Raw genomic sequence first — 22517 nt, 5'->3', positions numbered from 1 at the left:
TGTGCTACATACAAATGTATTTCAGATGAATGATTTACAGTGGGAAGTTTGTTTTTCACAAAACAAATGATCAAAAATGTCACAAGTCTAGTCCAAAGAGTGTAGACTGCTCACCTCTAGATCTGATGATGTAAATGTATAGGGAATGTTCCACCCTAAGGGGCCATACTTCTTTCTCTCCTGAACAACAGCATTAAAGAAGCACAGACTGAAGAGCAGAGTCTTCCAGACCGGGCTACAGCCAGTCTTTGTGAAGGTACTCTCGGTCACTTCCGTGCTGAATGTATGAAGTAACTTTTTCTTCAGGCCCTGTGGGGACTCAACTGCAATCTAAAAGGGAATAATGAATTTATTAATGCTCATTTTTTTGTGGTGGTGTATTTTCTGCCATGTCTTACACACTGACTTTCAAAAAACAATGCTGCAGCTCATCCTAAAAAGTGTAGGTGTTTATATTAGTGGACCCAAATGGATAATGTTGGAAAAAAGACAATCCTGAAATAACCTTGACTCCTGTCCCTGCAAGGAAAGCTTGGGATTAGGCTTTATTTTTTACATTGATGCACATTTATTATCTTTTACATTATTTTTCTATTTATTATTTATTAAATAATATTATTAATGGAATAGTCAGTCTACATCCAAGTCACTGTAACTGATTGTAACACTGATTTTTTCTTTGTTTTTAAAATTGTATTATTAGATGATGTTGTAATTCTCTGTAGGTATACTATTAAACAATAAAAATGTTAACAAAAACCAATAATTTCGTGATTATTAATATATTTATTTAAAAAACAAACACAAACTTATTGTCAAACTTATTACACTACTGTATTTCAGCATGTCTGGTTTAAGATGAATATACAGGTTATGGATATTGATTAAATGATTCAGTGTCATTTAGATTCCTCTTCTCATCTCCCTGTCTGTGGACTAGCACTGGTAACTGCTGGAACCTTAAAATTACATATAAACTTTGTTCTTGATTTGGACCAACTTTTACGCTAAGCTTTCCTATCATGTCTGTTCACTAAATTGTCAGGTCACCTTCTATGAAATTGATTGTAATTTCTTGATAATTCATTAAGTTATTTGTTGCAATTGTAAGTTTATGATACTCAAAAGTAATGTACCAGCAAAAATCTAATTATTTCTGTAAGTGGCACAATTTGAGTAATAGGTCTGGCATGAATTAATGGAAAACGTGTAATTAATAAAATATATAAGTAATTGCCAAACATCATTCATGAAATTATAACCTAAGATGTCAATAAGAAACATTTTAAACTTGGATATGAAGTTGAGAGGTGTAGACAAAGGTGCTACCGCTATTTTTTGGGGGGATTATAATGTAAACCTAATGCAAACTATAAGAATAATACATTTTATTTATATTGTGCTTTTCATCCTCAAGGATCCCAAATAGTATTTCATATATGAGGAAATCCACTTCATCCACTACTCAAGTTCAGAAGCCACTTAAATGATTTATGGCAGTGGTAATGTGCCATCATTCCCAAATCACAGCAGATCAGTTGGAAAATTATTTTTTTTAGGAGGAAAGATTATTAAATCCCAGATAACTATGTAATCAGGACTTCAGTGTAATGTCTCAACCAAAGGACTATACCGTACATAACTCTGACCTTAATTTACTCTGCAGCTAATAGAAAATCCAGGTTCCTATCTAAATTATGTGTATCCTGTGTTGGGTTATAAAACATATAAATTAAAGAATTAAGGTATATGTAATGCATTTTGTTATACTACTACTGTTATACTATTTAAAAAGATGATAAAAATATATTTTCGTTTATTTGTGAGTTTACCTTGATCCCTTTCTGCAAAATAGAGGCAGGAAATATGGAGTCTGGTTTAGAGGATAACCAAAGCCGAAACTGAGGATCAATATTGGTGCCCTTATATTTCAACCTGAAAAGACAAAGAATTTAGTTCTGTAAGAGACTTGAATTAAAGGCAGACAGAAGCTCTGGAGCTGAAATCGCGAGAGGGGGTGTGTGAAATGATTTTGGGTGTTCATAAAGAGACGTTTTTGTTTCTTAATTGTTATAGTGTTAAAACAGCTAGGAACAATGGACACTTATGAGCTAATCACAAACCTTGAGCAATCCAGGGAGAAAAGTACTAATTTTTTATTATCTTGAATTGGATTTTCCTAGATGTAAAGGGTGCTTCACATGCTGTCTAAATAAAAAGGCCTATGTTATGAAGTTTGGAAGAGTAATGTGCAGTACTCACGAGTCGACGATGGACTGGAGCCTGGGCATGAAAGATGCGGCCAGGTGGCAGTTCTGCAGGAAGACCCAGCGTCCCTTGAGGACCTGTGCCTTGTTGATAAGTTCCTTGGCCCTGGGACCCTGGCCCTGCCCCAGGGAGACCATGTCCAGATGCAGTGTTCCACCACGCACCTCCTGGGCCAACCGTGCTAGTTGTGAAGCTGGATCCATTCCTGCAGCAAGACATGAACAAGGGCTATTTCATTACACTGAAGCATCTAAATTACCACTCATCCTCAAAACTCCCTGAGTAACATAAGGCCACCTAGTCATGCTGGCCAGTACAGTATTTACCAATATTTTCCACTTCTTCACCGTTTCTTAATCCTTTTTGGATGATTCTGCAGCGAATTGTTTTATTTTTCCTATGGTTTGCTAGGCTGTCTAAGCTTCTGCTAGTTAAATTCACGGACAATGCATTTAGTGTTCATATATATCAGATCAATACTTCATTGGCATTCTTTTTCTTCCTTAGTTCTAAATCTAAGTATTTATACTGTATATTCAGATTTCACAAGAATAAAACAATATCATCCTTACTTGTTTTTCATTTGATTTAAAAATGTAATTAAATACAATAATATGTATTGGTATTGGTACTAGCCAATCGATATTGGTAATTGCAAAGGATATTGCTATTAGAACTGCTCTATGTAAGTAGTGAAAGGGGTTCACAAAACATTTTAACTGCCTGAACTTTAAATGGAAGCCTTAAGTGATCTGAAACCTCCAGGCAACATGGTCTTGACCTGGAAATGTTTGAGGGTGGTGCCTTGTTACTGACTAGCCAATATAGCCGAGTATAGTATGCTATAATTGTTGATCTATGGCTTTTCTTTTCCTAGTGGGGAGTTGGTTACATCATTTATGCATCTCAACTGATTTTCATCTTTCCGGTTCATCTCAGTTTTGAGAGTGTGAATGTTGCAATATGTATGTTTGCAGCTGCAGGCCCTGTGCTATGGGAAACAAAAGCAGTGTGAAACCATATTTCACATATACTGCACTTCTTACATACAGTATAATCATTCTACAGCTATAGATTCAATGCAAGTACAAATGTGTTTGGATTTAAAATGAAAATTTTCACTACATTTCTAATTTCTAATCAACTTTAAGTGGCAACACTGTTACATTACTTTACTATTTTACACTAATGTTAATTTCCTTCTACCTCAATCCTCAAAACAGCAGAAAAATACTGTGCTTGCACACGTATTTGAAAACTTTAATATTTAATTAATATAAATAATATTTATTTCTTCTTCAGTTTACTGTGTGACAGTGCCGGAGGTTATTTTTTTAGTTACTGTGGTTAACCTGCCATAAAGTCAAGTGGAACTGACAAGTGTTTCTCTTACCTGGAGACAGAAGAAATATGAGAGGTGTGATTGCATTAGATTTTTCATACACCTCTCTCAAGGTCATCTTTCCACTCTGTAGGTATTTAGAGCCAATCTTTTCTGAAACAAAGTCTTTTACTGCTGCTGTCAAACTTTCTGGCTTTAGAATTTTAATCTAAGATAAAAAGGATGAGAAGAGAATACAAGGCAGATCTGCATTTATAAATGAACTCAAATTCCTTTGTCACTGAATGTATGTTTAACCTTTGTTAATAGGTTGAAAGATTCAAATCATTTAATGTTAATGGGATGAAAGATTCAAATTATTAAAATAAAATATTTCTAAAACTAAAGGCATGTAGCCTGTCTCTGCAACTTAAAATCTATCGCTACTTTGGATGGTTACTTTTTCATAAAATTAGTTCACACTGTATGTTTGACTTTACAAAATGGGTAATGTTTATAAATGTATAAATATAAATGTTCAATTATAAATGTAATGTTTTTTTCACACTTTCTGTTCCCTGCTAACACAATTTACAACAGGTTAAAAACAGTTATATTAAAACTGACTTTAAAAAAATGAAACTTAATGATAACAGAATTTCTGATTGTGTGATCTGAATAAATTCAGGTTCTTCAGCAACTATTATTATGCCGCTCCAGTCTGACAAGGCTTGAAGAAGGCTTACAGTAGAAATATAAATATTCTTCAGTTTTGATCCATTTGTAGATTTTTAGTGACATGTTTATATGGTTCTTTTTCTAATGATCTATACAGAGATGTCATTAAAAACTGAGCACAATTGTGACTATTTTTTGTTCTAACATATATATACTTCCAAAAGTGTTGTGCCTACTCTTTGATAAGACATACTTTGAAAAAAATAAACTCGAGACAGCTCATAGTAGAGAACTGTTTTGTAGATTGTGGTTGTTCAGATAGATCCTAAAAAATGCAATAGAGGGATGAAATATGGTCTGTATATTTGCTCTGTCATGCCTATCTGTGGGAATAGCAGCCAAACTGTGTAGGTGAACAGAAGTATGTGAGATTAGGATCTAACCTTCCTTCCAAAGTCCACTTAACTTCCAAAATGAGACATTACAGAAATAAGCAGAACGTACATTTGTATCTAAATTTACTTAAATTTAATAAACCTTTTAGGACTCTTCTCTGTTTCCAGAAAGAGCCATAGTACCATGAGAAGGATTTTTAAGAATGTAATTTTATGTATATTAAACCTAGTTACACTTAAACAATTCATTGTAAGAGAATGAAAAAATGTAAGAAAATGTTTGAAACCCAAACTTGAGAATTTACATGTTTTTTTTTGTGAAGTAAAGTGAATGTAGACTCTTGCAAATCAGAACTAACCAGAATGAGTTTTTGAAATCCAGAGAGGGTCTCCCAGGGAAAAACAGTGCCACACAGATTCTGACTCTCCTCAGACTCCTCATGACCAGGTACTTGTACATAATTACCTGGCACTATCTGAATGGCAACTGAAGCTGCTGAGTTAAAAGTGAGTTGAAACAAATATTAGCAATCTCTGTATTATATTGTTATGGAGTCTATGCATTTTAATTTGTGTTAATTAATTATATCACATTCTAAAAAAGAAAAACATTGGTTAATCTTTGTCTAGTACCAAAGTAAATGAAAAAAGCAAAGGGCTGGATTTTAAAAAGTTAAAGTACATGTAAGGAAACAGATTTTCAGTGAGTGTTATCTGCATGGTTCTTTAAAGTTTGTGTTAAAGTTTGAGAAATTTATTTGTGATAACGTATTTTGTAAATGCTAAGCAGAATTACACAATGAACCCACTACAAGTGGGTTTATACTACGTGGTTTCATACAAACCACAAATATATTTAAAATCTTAATGCCCTTTTGGGCAAATAGATTTTTTCTTTAATGTAATTTTGTAACTTAAAAATCTATTCTGTGTATATTTTATTATAATCAAATGCCATACTCTCAACTACAAACTGCCAATTTTTATATTAACATGTGCCTCAGAAAATTATTTTCAAACAGGAGAAAACTTTCAATACTTAAAAATATAAGTTACTGCTTTATAAAATGAATCTGAGATCTGTCAATAATTATTCTTGTACCTTTTTTCCCTGCATGTGATGTGTTACTTAACTGACTTTTAACCAGTCCACTATGTATTTGTCTTTTTTTGTTTCATTCATTCATTTGTTGTTGTACTCTGATTTGTTCAGACCTGGAGTGCTCTGATTTGATAACATCCTAGGACAGGACAGCTTGTGCTGATCCTGCTATTGATTAGATCACAAATAACAAGCTGGCTGCTGCAAAATCCTCCACCGGAGTGGAATGGAAAGGACTACAGGCTGAGTCAGTGAGCCGATATCGGGAAGAGAGATTTATGTGTTATAGTAAGAAGATTTAAAATTTCAGACAGCTTCATCTAGTATGATTGCAATTTTGAAGCTCATGACTAAAGAATTAACATAAAACTCACTTGGTTGAGTAGTGCTATTGTTAGTATAGGGATTGCTCAGAAACTGACACAGATTGCCGGCTTTCAAGAAAGACGTCCATTGATGCTTATTACTTAAGAGAGATTCACAAAGAGAGGTGAATGCTTGGAGCTGACCACTGATGTACTGACACTGCTTCCACATGCTATCTGTAAGCCAGGCACCAGGGGCACAGACCTTGAAATCCATACCTAAAGATAAAAAAGACAGTCACAGTAGTAGCTAATATGGCATTATTTTACTCAAGCATCCTTAATATAACATTTCATCCAACTTTTTTCTAACCACTTTATCCAATTCAGGATCATGAAGAGCTGAAGCCTATCCCAGCAAGCAAGGGGTGCAAGTCAAGATACAGCCTGGATGGGACACCAGCCCATTTCAGTAACGTAACATTCATTTTCGACATACTTGTATTCAGATAACAATTATGTTAAATTTTGTTCCAAAGGATTTCTAACCCTCTAGTGTAAGGTTAGTTCTGTATTTCTAGCTGTTGGACTGCCAACAGTAGTTTTAAAATAAGAATAAAATTATAAAAGTTGAAAAAAATTCATGTTAAGGTTAGCATTTGCTGTCTGCCGTAATCCAATTAGCATGATCTTATTCTGAAAACGAAGAGCTTCTATGCAGCTCATCCAGTATAAAAACATTATTTGCCCTATAGCCTGGTTGAAATCTAAGCTGTGCTAACCCCTGTGGTCATTTCAAAGACAACATTGTGCACCTTTATCTATTCTGTGTTATGTTGTACTAATTAGGAAAGTTGTTACAGCTACAGAAACTGTGAAAGATATTAGTAGAGGCTATTAAGAAAACATTCTCACAATTCCAAAATATCCTTAGAAAAGTTTAGTGATTATTGCACACTGGTTATATTAATAATTTAGTATAATCTCTAAAACACAAGATGGATTTATCTTTTAAATTCCAAAGTTTGTAATTGCATTTTTTGTGCTTTGGAAATAAATGGTATTATAAATATTCATAAAAGTAGTTTATGGTATTACGTTTTGGTTATTAGTATTTTTATTGTTTTTAATTACTTTTTAAAACTGTATTACCTATAAATGGAGTTTTTAATGAAAGTTCGGGAGGAATGAAGGCAGCCGCGCTCATTCGACACAGCTGCCGCAATTCTCACTAATCCTGACTTAAGCAACCGGTCTCCATAAATATCAAATGTCACTCTCTCCTCTTCCTCGTTCGTTTTCTGCATCCCTCCTCCACCCCCTCTCCACCTTTGCAGCTACCCCATTGGTCGCATGGGGGTCCTATCCTCCCCGTCCGACGGCCGGGAGGTTGGCCCTCAGCCAAGCGGGTTACGCCAAATCTCCACATCACAATAAACGATTCTAATTTCTCCCAAGCTTTCGGCTGCTGTCATTCCTCGTGAATTACTATTACTAACATTTTTTAAGAACTTTTTCCAACTGTAATTACTAACCTTGAGCACCAGGTGTCAGAAGTAGACTATGGTTAGATAATTCAGAATACTTGCAAAGCTGATCAGTAAAATACTGGAGGTTTTGATGGTAAAACCATAATTTCAAAAGCCAAAACTGTCCCAGAAAATCATCTTAATGCAGAACAACTTGCTGTTATGAATAATAACACCACTGTAAATTATCCAACTATTAGGATTATAAAAATGTTCAGTTTTATAATTTATATGCATTGACTCATGTTGTCTGCAAATGCAACTTTATGTTATTTTATTTCAAAGTAATCCAATCAGCTTTATTTAAAATTTTATTAAGAATCAATCGCTGGTCCACCTTACCATCACTGTGTCCCATTTGTTTTGGAGGATCCATCATGTCTGCTAGGACAGCTGAATGTAAGAAAATCTTCCATTCATTCTCTGGCAGATATTCCAGGCTCTCCACCAGCTTGGTGTCACTGTGATTTGTCCGCATGATGTTGGAACACATCATGAAAGAGAAACAGAGCTGGTGATCTGCAAACAGTGCAAGAGACACCTCCTGTGCAAAAAAACAAACACATCACCATACTTAAGCCTTGCATATCATGTGCACTTCCTTGTGCATTTCTTAAGACTTTCTGAGAAATATAGTCTTTTCACGCTTTTCTTTGACCAGACATTACACCCTATCTTCTTGATCATTGAAGATTTCATGGTACTGTTTAGAAGATTTAGAAGATAGATGTTACCCTGGTATCTTGCCTAAATGACACTTTTAGCTTGCATAGTTTGGCTTCCCTAATTTCTCCCTCAATTCAATTTATGAGATAATTTTTCACTCCTCCAACTGATCCCTTTTGTAGTGCAGCTGCAGGCGCATAATGGCTGCTATACAGTAAGTCACCCAATTGTGTGCTCCATTTCAGAGGTGGATGAAGAAGGTACCCTGCGTTGCACTTGTTGCTTGCTGGGTAGGCTCTGGCTTCCCACTATGCCGTATGGTATATATTTTCATGACATATATTTTCAGAAGAGACAAGACTTGCAAGCAAAAATAATTGCACCAAAACTTTGGGAATGTGCTCTCGGGAGTTTCTAAAAAGGAGATTTGCAGTCAAAGGAGATTGTGAATATGAATGTCCAGATTACCCATAGATAATCTGAGTATATCTGAGTATTCACTTACTCACTTACTATACTCAGTATAATTGAATGATTTTTTTTGTTTTAAGAAGATATCTTCTGAAATCTTTAAAGTTTACCTTGTATATATTTTCAGTTAATGTGTCGATCATCATCAAGAGCTGTAGATTTAGGTCCTTGCTATTAGGCATTCTTCTCTCAGACTGGATTGCTGGTTTCCTCATGTTCTGGGCACTGAGAGGGCGCAGGGTGCCAGATACTGGCTCAGAGGGGTCATGGATAAGACACTCTCGACCTTGGGTAGCATCCTGGATTGCTTTTATGAACATTTCATTGAACCAGTCCAAAGAAAACTGATACATGTAATTGATCTGAATCAAATCTGCTAACAAAAAGTAAAGAATTGCCCCTCTCTTGGCTACAGGAAGGTACTTTTTGCGTGCCTTATCTATTTCCTTCTCTGTTTCTTCTGCAATTTGTATCCGATTTAAAATTTCCTTTGATGTGACTTTTGAGTTCTGCAGATTTTCAATCAGGTCCTGGTCATCTAGGATGTGTCCTGAAAAAGTAGAGGCTTATACTTCATATTGTTATCTATTAATTAATTGTACTTTTATTGTAGTTTTTTTCTCAGAGCTGACTTTCTTGTGCTAATTATATATTTGTAGTTTTTCAGCATTCTAAGAAGTTGATATAACCATGATTTTACAAATATTTTGCAGATACTTGAAGTTTTCATTCATATAATGAATTCATAATAAATAATACATGTACATGCAGGATTCATAGAGAATAAAAAATAGCGTAGTTCGTATTAAATTTTAATTATTGGCATTTTATTATGTGTAGTTCCAGTTTTTAAGATTGCAGTTAAAAATTAGTTTATGATTTTGTTTTAGAAGTACTAAATTGACCTTAAAATATACTTGGGTTATATGACAGTACTTGATACCCATGGAGATAACTGCTGTTATTATAAAGCCACTCTCTCAGCCAGCTCTCTGAGTCTTTACCTTCTGTCCTCTGCAGTAGGAGCAGAGACCTGTTCTCCAGCTCATGCAGAAGGAAAAGGTCAGTGGTGATGGTCTGAAGGAGCTGGCAGTGCTGGTGCTCTAGCTCAGGACTCTGCAGGGAGACCACACTGGAAAGGAGCTGCTCCTGCAGACCTTCGAATGCCACTGAGAAGTTAATGAGCTTGACTATAATGCACACAGCAGGCAGGAAATAAGGATTTGGCACCTGAGTGGTCAGATATAGCCTGTGACATAAAAAGAGATGCACCAACTTTACAATTCCTGCAATTTCTGAAGATGTGCACAGATAAATATGGTATAAAAGACGCTAAAAGGGATTATGAGAATATATACATGGTTTTACATATTAAGACATACCTGACTCACCTAGTCCCTACCTAATCCTAACAGCAGATAAATCTAACCTAATATGACAAATAAAACACAAAATGTACTTTATTATTTTTTAATTAAAAAATCAGCCAACATTCAGAAGCCTTATGTGCAAGAGTAAGTGCACCCTAACTGTTTCCATATCAGTTAAGAAGGTAATTAGAATCAGGTGCTGCTAAACAAGTGCACATAATTACAGTAGTTGATCATCAGGAAGTGCTTTCCACCTATATATAAAATCAGAAACTTTGTCAGTTTGGTCTGGAGCATTTATGCCTAGGTCAAAAGATATACAGTATGTTGTGGTCTCAGAGTAAGAGCTGTTGCTGCTCCTCAGTATGGGAAATGTTATAAAGCTGAAGTAAGACACAAGATGTAAAAAGGGTTAACTTAAGTCAGTTCTGCCTGAAAATTAGACTTCTAAGCAACAGGGGTTTATGGCAGGAAAGGGGGTTAACTGATAAGGATTCCAAATGCGAGCTAGGAACCCCCTGGGGGCGTAATCTTAAACTGACCATTTGGCCAGGGTCTCTTAACTGGCCAAATACCATGACCCCCCCCTTACCATAACACCGAATGACGTCCGAAGCAGCAAGGAAGGAATATATAACCTAAAAGTTTGTACCGGCACATCGAACAATACTTCGGTTTTGTTGTTTCTTGCGGGAAACAAGACTTCGGCTTTATTGTTCCTTGCATGCAATAAACTCATCTGTTTAACTTCATCTCGGGATCCAGAACCTTATTCTTTCTGTTACAACAAAGCCATTTTCAAACAATATTAAGTCGTCCATCCTTACAAGGTGAGAAGGATATTTTACAAATGGAGAAAGTTCAAGATGGTTGCCAATCTACCCAGGAGTGGGTATCCCAGCAAATTCACCCCCTGATCAGACTGTATGATGCTCCTAGAAATTGCAAAGAACCATAAAGCTACATCGAGGGATCTACAGGACTCTGTTAATAGGGTTCATGAGAAAAGACTAAACAAGAACATTGCTGCAGGACTTAGGTTTACAAAATAGCACCCAAATGAACCATGAGACTTCTGGAACAATGTCCTCTGGACTGATGAGACCAAAGTGGAGTTGCTTGGACATACTGTAATGCAAAACTGTAATGTTTAGCGAAAACCAAACACTACGTATCACCACAAGTACCTCATACCAACTGTGAAGCATAATGCTGGAGGGGTAATGATTTGGGCCTGCTTTTCAGCCACAGGACTTGGACATCTAACAATCATTGAGTCCACCATGAATTAATCTGTATACCAGTGCGTTCTAGAGGAAAATGTGAGACCATCTGTCTAACAGGTAAAGCCTAGCCGAAAGTGGATAATGCAACAGGACAACGATCCAAACACACCAGTTAATCTACAACTCAATGAATGAAAAAGAAAAGAATCGGGATTTTGGAAAGACCAACTCAAAATCCAGACCTCAACCTCATTGAGATGCTGTGGTGGGACCTAAAAAGAGCCGTGTATAAACAAATTTCCTCAAACATCACTGAGCTGAAGCAATTTATTACTAGGGATTAAATGTGCATTCACTTGAGTTAATCCACTAAAATATTTTATTTATAATTTGATTTTTAACATTGCTATAAAAATTTTATATACATTATTTACTAAATAAAATATTATAATACATTTACAGATGCAGCCATTCAAAGTGCGCGTTACAGACACGTACCGCAGGTGACGTCGCTCAGTATGACGCAAGATGACGCGGGGCACCGCAGTACGTGATTGGTTGACCGACAGGGGCACTCGTGGTCCGTTGGTCTGTCGTAGAAAGACAGTAAACGTCTTTGCTGTGCCCGTTGTAGGTATTGAATTTTACCACTGAAGGGAAATCTTAGTAGCTGAGCATAAAAAGAATAGGAGCATACTGTAACGCGTGTGAAGGTCATAAACGATATTAATTTTGGAACATAAACATACAGTGTATAGCTGGTCTTGGTACTTTAAAGAAAAAAATACACACCAGTATTCCATTTCTCCCTAAACATTTTAAGCTTCGAAGTCTTTAACTAACGCGATACCGGAGTCAACAAGCATACTTTTAGAATTTGATTAAAAGGGAATATAATATGGAATCGCGTATCTAAAGAATTTAATAATGGTATTCGTGTGCTGCGACAGGGCTGTGTAGGGCTGTTTCGCCTGCCTGTTCATGTGAGCTGTCTTGTAGACGTGACTACCAGCTGACAGGTTGTGTTTTCGAATCCAGCTGGTGCTGGTCTTTTCTTTTAAGAAACATTTCTTCGAAAAAATAGAATAGCGATATTATGGACAATCAATTGACTTTTATATTTCAAAATATCGCAACATGATCGATATTTGCGATATTTTGAACATATCTTCCCTTCTGACAGCGGTGCCTGCTTCTATTGTGTGTGTGTGTGCAACAGAGTAAATTTTTAATAGCGTTTTAAGCGAATAGGTAATTAGATTGCTCGTAAACCTAATCGCTTTTTCTACATAAACACAGCATGATTACTCTCTGAAAATGCTTTTCCTTTATTTTTAAAGTAGGCTCAGATTTCAACTATAGATCGTATTATTATAAACTTTCTTGGAAAAATGTATTTTATGTAAACCATGTTTGCTATTAATTCATTTAGGGCTAAAATACGTTCATTGTCTTCCAATCGAGTCGAGTTGACATTGGAAGCCTGCCACACCCGGACTGTTAAACCAACGCATTAGCACGTCAAAGCCCATTGAGGGTATTGAGCCAGTATTGGCTTTAGTATTCCCCCCCTCTCCCCTCAATTCAATTCAATTCAAGGTGTTTTATTTGCATGACAGATGGGTACAAGCAGTGTTGGGTATGTATATTGTAACGCTTACGGCAGACAGGCACTGTGTAACAGCCGGCGCACCAGAGCAGCGCACCGAGGGAGCGTCTGCATTTATAACTTGGTTTTTAAAATTAGTCAAGCAATATGAAGCATCTTCTTTTACTTTTGAGTCCCTTAAATACATTGAACACAGCTTTCTCACCACTTAAGATTGCTCTTGATACCATCCTTACACAAAGCAGAAGGGAGATTTTAGTGCCTGAGCATAAAAAGAATAGGAGCATACTGCAACGCGTGTGAAGTCCATAAACGATATTAATTTTGGAACTTAAACGTTCAGTATATGGCTGGTCTCGGTACTTTAAAGAAAACATACACACCAGTATTCCATTTCTCCCTAAACATTTTAAGCATCGAAGTCTTTAAGTAACGCGATACCGGAGTCAACAAGCATACTTTTAGAATTTGATTAAAAGGGAATATAATATGGAATCGCGTATCTCAAGAAATTAATATGCAATAACTGAGTCAAGGGACTCAGAGGATCCAAGGCTAGACTGAGTATAATAGGCTTCGGGCTTCTATTGTGACATCTACTGTAAATTACAGAAATGTTAAAAGTAAACAAAATAAAGTAACTAAAATGTGGTCTAAAATCACCCCTTTAGACACCCCTTTTACTTCACTGGTGTCAGATATGAAAGGCAATAGTCTCCCGTTCTGTCTGCTGTGTGTTGCAGCAGAGGGACTCCCTGCCGCTGAAAGGGGCAGAGTAACTTGCATGCCCTCTAGTACAGTTTACACATGCACGACTTTAAAAGCTAGCAAGACAGGTTTCGATTCACATTAGCTGGCGAGCCTTGTTAAAAAAACGAATGATAATGTAACATGCCACTGTTCATGAACAAAGTTATACTGAGATTTCCTAAGATACGCGATTAAAAAATAAATAAATAAAAATTTGAATCTCCCGCGGAACACATTCCATAAGAATCAGTGGTTTTACAGTATATATCGCCTTTAAAGGTGGCTTCTCAAAACGCTTTACGGGATAAAAACAACCAGAACAGCAGCAACAACAATATTGTATTTCGTTGCACTTTGAAAACCAAGTAATAACTTAACTATACAGTACGTGCAAACGTTTCGTATGTTGCTGTCGTGAATGTCTGCGTACCCATAAGTATCTTATTTGCCTTGAGTCTGTCTACAGTATCTCTGTCCCACTACCCCCATCTCTCCCTCAATTCAATTCAAGGTGTTTTATTTGCATGACAGATGGGTACAATTCTTGTTGGGAATGTATACTTTGATATTTACACCCGGCGCGGCACCGAGGGAGCGTCTGCATTTATAACTTGGTTTTTAAAATTAGTCAAGCAATATGAAGCATCTTCTTTTACTTCTGAGTCCCTTAAATACATTGAACACAGCTTTCTCACCATCCTTACACAAAGCAGAAACTGTCCGATGACTCACAGTACAAGTGGAAAGATTACAGATTTTAATCGTCTTTAATTTTGTCTTTAATTTTGCCTGTGGAGTGTATCTTATTAAGCTCTAAATTGCATTTTGAGCGCGGTTTTTTACTTTTTTTTAATTGCATTTTGGGCGCGGACAGCACATACAAGGGTTAATGAACTGCGCCAAGAAATTTAAAATAGTATTCTTTAGGTGTGAGGGTAGGAGTGGACCGCAGCAGGCATAATCAGCAAACCAGGAAAACAAAGAACAGGACAGGTGAGATGTGTATCCAGAAAGCGAGTGATCAGAAAAAGGAAATGGAAAACGCAGAAAAAGAAAACGCTTTACAGGATAAAAACAATAACAACAGTAGTGGCTGGGCAAACGATTTTTTTTATCGAAATACAAATTGAGATACTGTACTGTATAATGATGTGCATGAACAAAGGTATACTGCAATTTTCCTTAGATACGCGATTAATGCTTCGTAGGAGGAGGCGGTCTTTTCCTCTTGTCTAACAGTTTGTCCACAAACAAAACATTCCTGTTAGACAAAAGGAATTGAAAAAAACCAATTTTGTCAATGAAAACCGGTGTGTGTGTCTCTCCCTGCTGGATGTTCCTCTCACAAACTGCTGAATGAATAAAATAATTTTATTGAAAATGCGTTTGCGATTGTCTGGTATTTAATCTGGTCCCTTTTAACTGTTTTTCGATCTACTGTATTGCTTTGAGATGCCACTTTTAAAGGCGATATGTAAAATAAAGTTTTTTTTATTATTGTTATAGAGAAACATGATCAGATTTTCCCTGGTTCAGAAAAAAGATCTAAAGTGCTACACATAACTTTCTTAATTCGATGTATTTAAAGCAGTGAACTACTGTAGGTGTCACATAACATTCAGAAATACAATCACGTATTTGACAAATAAAAACGATTATAATCTAATCCTTCCACGTTTGATCCCAAAATCCCAAGAAATATAAATCTTGACGGGTAGAAAGCTATGCTGAAAGTTTATTAAGATGCTTAGAAGACAAAGATACTGTATCAATTTATGTTGCATTAGCCTGATTATGATTAAAAAACACATATAATTAAACACGCGTTTGCGATTTAAATCAGAACACGATTTAAATCAATATCGATTCCATATTATATTAGCAGAAAAGCTTAAAACTACCACTTTTTCACACGCTATTTCACATGCTAGTTAAATACTTCGATGCTTAAAATCGTTAGGGAGAAATGGAATACCGGTGTGTATTTTTCCTTTAAAGTGCCGAATCCTGGAATCTGACTGGCTGACACCCCTCTGAAGTGGTTCCATAAAATCTGGTATACGGAAAAGAAAGCGTTGATAAATACAAGTGTCTTTTAATACACTCTTTGCTGTGCTCTTGAGGCATGACTTTTTGCATGACTCCAAGGCATGACTTTTTTATGTATAAACATCAGTATTTACTGCTATTAATTACTGTACGATTTATAGTTGAAATCTGAGCCTAGATATAAAGTTAGATATAAAGTTAAAATCTTGACAAAGCAATGTAGGAAATACAGAGAAAATAAATTCTTTCTGACATCTAAAATCAGTTTCGATCAAGGTCTCTAAAACGAACAAGAAAAAGAAGATTTTCGGAGGGCAATTACGCTGTGTTTATATAGAATAAGTGATTTATGAGCAATCTAATTTCTTGTTCGTTTAAAACAGTGAAATGTCAGCTGTAAAAGATCGCACCAGAAACAGCACTCACTCTGCCTGTCATAGACGTTCAGGAAAGGCTGAATGAAGTCATGTCAAGTACAATAATTCGGAGAACAATAATACCAGTTGTAGGACAGTATATAAGGAGGATAAGGATTTTGAAGTTGACTCGAAATCTGATAGGTAACCAGTGCAAGGACTTGAAAACAGGTGTAATGCATCCCTGATAGGATTCTTGCTGTCATATTCTGAACATATTGAAGATTGCTCAGTGTGGATTTAATTTCCCCAGTGAACAGGATGTGCATTTATTAATTCTAGAAAAAAAGCCTTTCTTGATTTCTCTAGTTCTTAGTTTCTCTAGTTCCCTTTAAAATAAACTATTATTCCACAATGCAGAGTATTACATGGCCAGTATTTACACATGATATTTGTGATTTAAAGAAATTAACACAAGCAGCTTTTGGAGATTTAAGTGTTGGCTGAGTTATTGCAGGATAAAAGACTAGAGATGTTGGCAAGAAGAAGATAGTTTGGGGAAAGCTGAGGAATACACTTATAACAAGAACACTTCCTAATGGGGTTAGGCATACTTTTGATGAAGATGATGAAGTTAACAGACTATATGTTTACATAGATACTGAAATAAGGATTGTATTTTAGATTATGTGTAGTTGCTGGCATTGAACTGTGTGTTGGATGCACATGAATTGAAGGAATGGGCAAACATAGCTGATGCGGATCCACAGAGCCAGCATATTAAGATGTTTATAATTAGAGGCAATTTGTTTAAATAACTAGGTATGGATACTGATGTGCAAGAGAGGTGGAAAGGCTGTTTCCTTAAGCCAGCAGTAAAAAATATTTTATTCTCAGTGAGATGCTGCCATTTCATAGTGGGTTTCTAACACTGTGTATAGTTCCATCCACACAGTGCCTTTACTTCCATTTCTAATCTCTTTATCCAGTACAGAGGATTTGGAGCCTATTCCAGTAAGCAACGGACACAAGGCAGAATACACCCTGGACATAGCGCCAGTCCATCACAGGACAGACAGACACAAACACACACAGACCAGGGCCAGGTTTCCCATAAACTAATTAACTTACCAGTATGTTTTGGAGTGCGAGAGGGAGTCATATCACACATATGGAGAAAAACCATGTAACCCAGAGAGAACATGTAAACCCCACACACACAGGATGGCAGGAATTGAACCTAGGACCCCAGTGCTGCAAGATAGCAATGCTAACCACTTTGCCACCATTATAAATGGATGGATATCTTAGTTATCTTTCTAGTTCACAGGTTTGCATGCATAATTTAATTTTGAAAGCCACTGAGACATCAGGTACTACTGTTGTATTTATGAAAAAGAAACAAAACAAAAAACATACTAACAACTGTGCCATCCTACGCCTTAGCTAATACATTTTATTATTCATAAACAGTTAACATTGTTAGCAAAATATTTTGAATTATATTTAACCCTATTTTTTCTTTAGTTTTGTATTTAACTTATTATATGATAGTCAGACTTAATGTATATTTGAACAATGAAAATATATTTTTACAAGATTTTACATTAAGCACTTAAAATTAATATGGTTAATAATAGTAAACTGTAACATGCTGTAACAAGATCGGTTAAACAGCGAAGAAAATGCTTTCAGAGAAAATGTTTCAGGTGTGAAGAACATAGATCTCCAATGCAATTTCAACCAAACCTGTTCCCACACACCCTGCCCCCACTACCATTAGAATATACACAAAGCACTCAAATCTTTCGAGCTAATGATCAGGTGACCCGAGAGAGAGCGAGAGAAACACCAAGGGGTATCACCAAGGGTATTAATAATACGATCTATAGTTGAAATCTGAGCCTAAATAAAAAGAAAAAGCAAGTGATTAGGTTTATGAGCAATCTAATTACTTATTCGTTTAAAACGCTATATAAAATAAAGTTTATTATTAATTTGCTGCACAGAGCGGTGAATATTGTTATGCATAAGACAAAGATAACGATCCTGATCAGTTTAGAAATCTGTGTACGCTGTAAGGTTTTTACTTCTTAAACTTTTAAAGTACACGTTTTGAATAGAAAGAAATCCTCTTCCTGTTACAGTATGTATAGCAAACTAGCACGTCTTTTTTCTCCAATCAGAGGGGTGTCAGATGGTGTCAGCCAATCACCATTCTGCGTTGGGTAGCAACGGGTGACTGTTCTCAGGCGGAAGATGTAAACAGCTTAATGTTCGTGTTAAATAATTTTTTAAAATTCAATTAAACGGGCACAATTAAGACATTAAATATACATATACATACTGTATACAGTACAGTTTGCATACGGTAATATGTTACGCGATTAAAAAATAAATAAATAAAACTGGAAGGTTCAGCACCAGCTGGATTCGAGCACACACCCTGCCCGTTGGCAGGCACGCACCTAGACCAGTCGGCTACAGTCAGCTCGCATGAGCAGGCAGGCGAAACAGCCCTACACAGCCCTGCCGCAGTACATGGATATAATCATACCGTTATTAAATTCTTGAGATACGCGATTCCATATTATATTCCCTTTTAATCAAATTCTAAAAGTATGCTTGTTGACTCCGGTATCACGTTAGTTAAAGACTTCGAAGCTTACAATGTTTAGGGAGAAATGGAATACCGGTGTGTATTTTTCCTTGTGATATTTTAAGCTCTAGTTGAATGATAGGTGTCGCATTTTAAATCATTTTCGTAGTTAGAAATTATGAAACGCCCTGTTAAAAGCAAGGAAGTTTTTATGCCCGTTGAAGTAAAACAAAATGCCTGACAAAGTATGGCTTGGACAGATTCCAAGTGCTTGTACAAATGTGCTAAAGAAATTATACTTTGAGTATACAGCTTGTCCAAAGTCATCCATTATTAATACTATTAGTAATATCTCCGGTAAAGGCTTTGATGCATAAATATTTCTGATAAAGGTAGGTTGTGTACTTTTGTCCAACTGAGCAATCTTGCTTTCATAAAATATACCAACATTTTAATGACTGAAGATTAACATGCTGTAATACACTGTTCAAAATTAAAGGCTCAAATGCTGTACATGAGAGGTTAAGCTCCCCCTGGCGGTTTTACAAGGTGACGCCGGATAGTTTCCGGCAGAGCGTCAAATGACGCGCGATTAACACGTCACACTGCGTGACACTGCGAGATGCCGCGCCACGCCCACCGGGGTATGCCGCAAAATAACGCACGCATTTTGAATGGCTGCATCTGTACAGCTGTTTTTTTCTGTAGAAAAATAACATCTGGAAAAGATAACTGTAGTCAAAGCAATAACAATAAAGTGTATCATTGTACAAGGGAAAGACAAGATATGTTGCTCAAAATCTATTTATTATATCACAGTGAAGTTCAGGGCAGTAATTAGGTTAATAACAAATGAATATTTTACCCCATCCCTCATCTTAAATATGAATAATAAAAAATGGTAGTGTATTACAGTTCTGAAATAACTTATTTAACAAATTTGTTAATCATAGAATGTATTTCTGATATCATGTTCAAACTACGAGTTGAAGAGATCTTGCAGCATGACAAATAACAAGAAATGGTAATTTTTACAGTACATAGCTACACCTTACTTGACCACTAACCGAACTGTTACATTCATCTTGCCGATTATAAATGTTGTAACAGAGGCCAGTAGGATGCGCAGCCCAGATGTGTTAGTTAAATTTGACCTTAGTTTGCTTAACAAAATTTTATTATTCTGTCAAAAAACTATTAATTTTCAGCAGACTATTGCTTTAATGCAGGCGTTATGTATAGTAGGTTACAGCAAAAAAACCTTTGCTGTAAAAAAAAACAAACAACAAAAACCTTTTTCTTTAGGATTACCTGAAACTGTGGTTGTACTCAATTTCAGTGTCTCCGATCTTAATAAAGTCTTGTCCTCCTCGTGATATTATGTTCTTCATTAGCACTGGTTGAAGACCAGGGTCAAGTACTTCACCTATATCCTTGGAAAACAAAATAGAGAAACATATGCTCTATTATGACATTCTATTGTTATTTTGATCTTCCAACTAGCTCCTTAAATTAGTTTATTGGTATTGTATCTAAAACTCTGGAAGCCTGAAGGTAGATTTTTTATTATTATGTTAGAAAGTGTATAAATAATTTACAAATCATTTAGTGAAATGGTACCTATCCGAGATGGAAATTCATCATTGTCAGCCTGTTCAATGACAGATTCCACTTCGAGTTGTATTCAAACTCACATCCAATTTTAGCAAATGACATATCCACTGCAATCAGATTCAATGGGTTGACCTGTCTTCTTATGATGAAACAATGTTTAAATCCTGATAATCAGGTTCATGCTCTTTGAAGGCAAATCCAATTCACAGGGACATGTAAGCTTATTTAATCAAGTGTCATTAACCAAATTTGAAGTTAGAGAGCCAAGAACAAGTTACTCAGCCATGTTGAAACAGGCATCAGATCAATTAGCTACAATCACACAACACAAATGAACTAGATGGGCTGGTATTTACAGTCTGAAGTCTTAATTAGGACAATAAAGTGTCAGTGCATTATGGTCAGTGCATTTGCACATTGCACATGTTTTTTATATTAAATCAAAATGTTCTCTACTAACTATAGTAACCACAACAAAATAATATTTACAAAATAATAATATTTGCATGGTATTGTAAAAATTAAATATTAAAAAAATCATTTTGGAATAGTGGCAATAGGCTTAATAATTCTTCTACCGTATTTAGGACAGTCAATTGATAAGACTGCAGCACATAATTCATAAAATGTTTTTTAAATAAACAATTCATGATAAATTAAACCCTTTTTTACAGGTGCTTGGATGACTGGATTTTTTTTGCTGTTTCTTCATCACGACAGTTTAGAAAGTGTGGCTGAAGCAGTCTATTGTAAGTTATGCAATAAGCAGTACGACCTTTTAAGATTTATGAAATAACACATTATACTCAGCTTAGTAAGTTCTTTTCATTTTTTTTTAGACTTAAAACTGTAGTATTCTTGCTTCTTCCCCCAGGATATGTTGCTAGTGACCTGTGTAGAATTTGCATAATGCTCAAGAGAAAATGGAATATTCCATTTCCTGTGGGGTTGTATAGAGTGGAAAGTCCTTTCATTTGAAATGGTGAAGTTCAAAACATATTTAATATGTTTTTTCATTGTGTTAAAAGATAAAAACACAGTTTTTATGGTTTTTGTTGCACCTTTTTTGCCACCGTGATGGGAAGCAATATTAAGTCCAACTAACAAATTACCTTACCTGTATAAGAACAGGTTCACCTAATTGAATTGCATTCTCTACAGTTTTCATGTAGTTGGAGTCAGAAGCAAATACTTTTCGCAGCTTGTCTCCCTCAGTGCAGCAGATCCATTTTTTGGCTTGGCCTTGAGGATCAATAAGGAGGGGCCAGAGGGTCCCATTCTGCATTATGATACCATTCTCTGTGGAGTTCTGGTCAGGAGGCAATCCTTTGTTCTGCCAGTCTCTAATCTGATTATAACAATGACAACAGAGACAAAGATTTCTAAAATGTGATACTTCAAAGTCAACTTGAAACAGAAGAGCAAGGCATTCTTAAAATTGTGAAACTGAAATTAAAATCCATTAGGCAAGAAAGTTATCTTTTAGTGTATCACATGGAATGGAAAGCCTGTGCAAGACTGATTTGAGATATTGTTTATGTCCCTGGGAAAAAAACAAGTTTTCAAATGATTAGCCATAGTGTCAGCATTTTGATTTCTCATTAGAGGAGTTTCATATATTTACTGTATATTGCTTATTTTCAAAGCTTTTATCTTGAACACTAGAAGCAAATGTACAGTGTAATATCAAGGGTTTCAAAACTTGCACTGAAGCACATAGAAGAACAGATCCCAATTCCCATGTGTGTTATTATATAATGCAAATACACGAATGTTAAACGGCATAGATTAACCTTTGTGAATTCATATAAACAATGCAGTCAAAGGTGTAGTTCAACATTAATATTCATTTCCTATTTTGTAGTATCAGAACTACTGCAGAATATACAGTACATTGAATAAATATAACCTCTAAAGCTTCCCTTTACAGAACCACCAATACCAGTACTAGAATGATAAGCGGTGTCAATTAATTTGACTGTTGTCCCTTAAATGACACAAGGAACCTATTGCATATATACAATCATACTTTACATGTGCAGTCCATGGAAAACCTGGAACTTTAGGAGCAAAAATAAAATGTTAAAGCAATGATACATTGCTACTGTACATTATGCATTTATTTAATCTTTCCTTGAACCTTGTTCTTGTCCTTGCATGCAAATGAATTCTGCCAAAGCAGGGAGGCCAGAAAGTGACAAGCCATGGA

The 22517-nt window shown here is 35.8% G+C and overlaps 2 protein-coding genes across 10 annotated transcripts in view; one reads left to right on the top strand and one right to left on the bottom strand.

Annotated features, from left to right (window-relative positions):
• The window catches only part of LOC148839412 (dynein axonemal heavy chain 6-like), a 132053-nt gene that overhangs the window by 9469 nt on the left and 100067 nt on the right, over positions 1 to 22517 (bottom strand). The window contains exons 68-78 of the mRNA XM_088935888.1: positions 21426 to 21656; positions 20006 to 20127; positions 9740 to 9984; positions 8846 to 9285; positions 7941 to 8142; positions 6139 to 6348; positions 5022 to 5158; positions 3662 to 3818; positions 2263 to 2473; positions 1833 to 1935; positions 115 to 330 (exon numbers count right to left, since the gene is read on the bottom strand). Coding sequence (XP_088792014.1) covers positions 115 to 330; positions 1833 to 1935; positions 2263 to 2473; positions 3662 to 3818; positions 5022 to 5158; positions 6139 to 6348; positions 7941 to 8142; positions 8846 to 9285; positions 9740 to 9984; positions 20006 to 20127; positions 21426 to 21656 — 2274 coding nt within the window. The remainder of the gene's footprint in view (positions 1 to 114; positions 331 to 1832; positions 1936 to 2262; positions 2474 to 3661; positions 3819 to 5021; positions 5159 to 6138; positions 6349 to 7940; positions 8143 to 8845; positions 9286 to 9739; positions 9985 to 20005; positions 20128 to 21425; positions 21657 to 22517) is intronic.
• LOC148839413 (uncharacterized) overlaps positions 5961 to 22517 on the top strand; it is a 28722-nt gene continuing 12165 nt past the window's right edge. For 3 of the 9 annotated variants that reach the window (XM_088905225.1, XM_088905216.1, XM_088905182.1), the window contains exons 1-3: positions 6002 to 6254; positions 6460 to 6541; positions 20983 to 21057. The gene's annotated coding sequence lies outside the window, so the exon portion shown is untranslated. Of the gene's footprint in view, positions 6309 to 6459; positions 6547 to 20982; positions 21058 to 22517 lie in introns of all 9 variants that reach the window. The other 6 variants (XM_088905246.1, XM_088905191.1, XM_088905199.1 and 3 more) reach the window with 6 other exon arrangements.

This window comes from Atractosteus spatula, chromosome 2 (assembly GCF_055471065.1).
Source record: "Atractosteus spatula isolate fAtrSpa1 chromosome 2, fAtrSpa1.hap1, whole genome shotgun sequence".
Lineage (NCBI taxonomy): Eukaryota > Metazoa > Chordata > Actinopteri > Semionotiformes > Lepisosteidae > Atractosteus > Atractosteus spatula.
The sequence above is the reverse complement of the archived record's forward strand: the minus strand, read 5'-3'. Positions and strand labels throughout refer to the sequence as shown.